General features: G+C 70.7%; 1 protein-coding gene across 1 annotated transcript; it reads right to left on the reverse strand.

Annotated features, from left to right (window-relative positions):
- Positions 1-370: 370 nt before the first annotated feature.
- LOC113408397 (solute carrier family 27 member 3-like) lies at positions 371-2,275 on the reverse strand (the record flags this gene model as incomplete). Its single annotated transcript, XM_026661613.2, has 3 exons — positions 371-1,298; positions 1,718-1,848; positions 2,065-2,275. Coding segments are annotated over 3 exons (519 nt in total), but the record flags the coding sequence as incomplete, so codon positions are not given.
- Positions 2,276-2,346: the final 71 nt, after the last annotated feature.

Genomic DNA, 2,346 nt, shown 5'->3' on the forward strand with positions numbered 1-2,346 from the left:
GGCACCTGGAGGCCAATGGGGGAGGTGCAGGTGCCCGGGACGAGGCTCTGGGCTTGGCCTGGGCCCTTCCTGTGCATCCCCCTTCCCTGGGCAGCCGCTGGGCCCCTAAACCGACCTCCAGGCTGCCCAGCCACAGCGGTGGGGTCAGCGCGCCCCAGTGCCACGGGGAGGTGCTGGGGGGGCTCCCAGGGGTGGGGTCAGCGCACCCCAGTGCCACGGGGAGGTGCTGGGGGGGGCGCCCCCAGGCCCAGGGGCAAAGGGGGGGGGGTCACGAGAGAGCAACACGCTTTGTTAACAATGTTTTATTTGCCAAAAGGTATAAAAAGTACAAACCTCCCCCCCCCGGGACCCCCCCCCCCCCCCCCCCCCCCCCCCGGCCCCAAGGGCAAAGGACGCCCGGCGACTCCTCGGACACAGACTGTCCAGGCTGCAGCCAGGGTCGGTCCCTGCGGGCCCATCTCGCACTCGGAACAGCCCAGCCAGACCCGGGAGGGGGGGAGGCAGGGCCGTTCTCCCGGAGGCCTGGCTGGGAGCTTAAGGACCAGCCCGAGGCCCCCCCAGGTCATGGTGGAGCCAGGATCCGAATCCAGCTCCCTGGAGTCCCCCCCCAGCGCCCCCCCCGCTGTGTGACCCAATGCCCTGGGCAGGGAGATCCCGTGACGGGGGAGCCGCCCCCGAGTGTGGGGAGGGGGGATGATGGAGGACACGGCTCCCAGCCGGCACCCAGGGCGTCGCTCTGCTGGAGACAGGCCCGGGGGTGAGCCAGAACGAGAGGGCCGAGCTCCCGGCTTCCAGCCCCCTGGGGCAGAGGAGTGGGGTGTGCGCAGGGGAGGGGGGGCCAGGAAGTGGGGGGGTGACAAACATGGGGCGCAGGGGGTGGGGGGGCACTGGAAGGACCAGGGGCTGCAACGTGGGAAAAATCCTGCAGCCACCTGAGCCCCATTCCCCCCCCGGGGGCAGGCAGCACCCCAGAGCCCTGGCCAAGAAGCGCAGCTCCCCTGAGCACCCAGAAGAGACTACAGCTCCCAGCATGCAATGGTGCTGAGTGGTGCATGCTGGGACTCGTAGTCTCCCCAGGTGACCCCCACCGGAGGGAGCCCGAGGCAGGTGGGGCGGGGGGGTTATATCCGGACAGCCCCCGAGACGACACCCTCCCAGAGCCGCGGGGTCAGGGGCACGTAGGCCCCCGAGGTGTCGTCAAGCAGGTACAGCGGGTCCGGGAGGCGCGTGGGGTCGCAGCCCTCGCTGGCCAGACGCACCTTGTGCTGCTTGAAGGTCTGTGTCATCGCCAGCTGGTCCTGCCGGGGAGGGGAGACGCGTCAGAGCTCAGCCGGGGGCTGCAGGGACGGGGGGGGCCCTGCTGGAGGCAAGGGGGGGGGAGGGGGGGGCGGGTGCCAGAGGTGGGGGGCGCCTGCTGGCTGACCCCCCCCCCGGCGTTTCCTGGTGCTTTTCCCGGGCCCTTTAGCCGGCCGGAACCCCCCCCCCCCCCAATACAGCTTCACCAGCCCGAGCTGTTGTGCTGGGTGCTCTCAACACGCCCCGCCCCAGAGTCAGCCGCATCTCAGCCCAGGTGAGAGATCCCTGTATAAACAGCCAGCCTGCCCCACCCCAGAGGCAGCTGCAACTTTCTCCAGGGTGTCATTTCCAAGCCTTTGATGGGGAGGCCGGTGGTGTTTGCATTCCCCACCCCATGGTCCCGGTGCCCGGCGAGCGTTACCTGCACTCTCAGGAAGCGGGGCCGGGCGTAGGGGGGCAGGAACTCCACCACGTGGCTGTACAGACGGGCCCCATCCAGCTCGCAGCCCGGACGCAGGACAATGGCGGCCATCCCAGCCCGGCCCTCGTACCCTGGGGGAGAGGGGGAGCAATGAACACCGTGGGGGGGGGGCCCAGACTGTGCTGGGCGCGGGGAGGAGACAGAAGGGACAGAACCTCCCCCCACCCCGACATTCTCCCACTGGGAGGGAGCTGTACCCCCCGCCCCGGCTTCCCGTTTTCCTGGGGAGCCCCTGGCAGCAGCCTGCGGGGGAGGGGGCAGCAGGGGAACCCAGCCTGGGGGGGTACCTGGCACGGCGACCCCGTAGACATTGACTTCCTGCAGCGAGTCCAGCGCAGCCAGGGCCTCGGCCACCTCCGTCGTCGCGACGTTCTCACCTTTCCACCTGGGGGCAAACGCGGCCTGAGCGGGGCAGAGCCAGAGCCCCCGACCCCCGGCTCTCCGGGGACCCCCCGCTGGGGGGACTGGGCGGGTGGCCACGGGAGAAGCACATGGACCCTGCCAGGCCCACCCGGGTCAGGTCCCTGTGCACGAGGCCGAACCCAGCAGCCCCGTCGGCCCCAGAGGGA

This window comes from Terrapene carolina, unplaced genomic scaffold, assembly GCF_002925995.2.
Source record: "Terrapene carolina triunguis isolate 2854851 unplaced genomic scaffold, T_m_triunguis-2.0 Scaffold12287, whole genome shotgun sequence".
Classification (NCBI taxonomy): domain Eukaryota; kingdom Metazoa; phylum Chordata; order Testudines; family Emydidae; genus Terrapene; species Terrapene triunguis.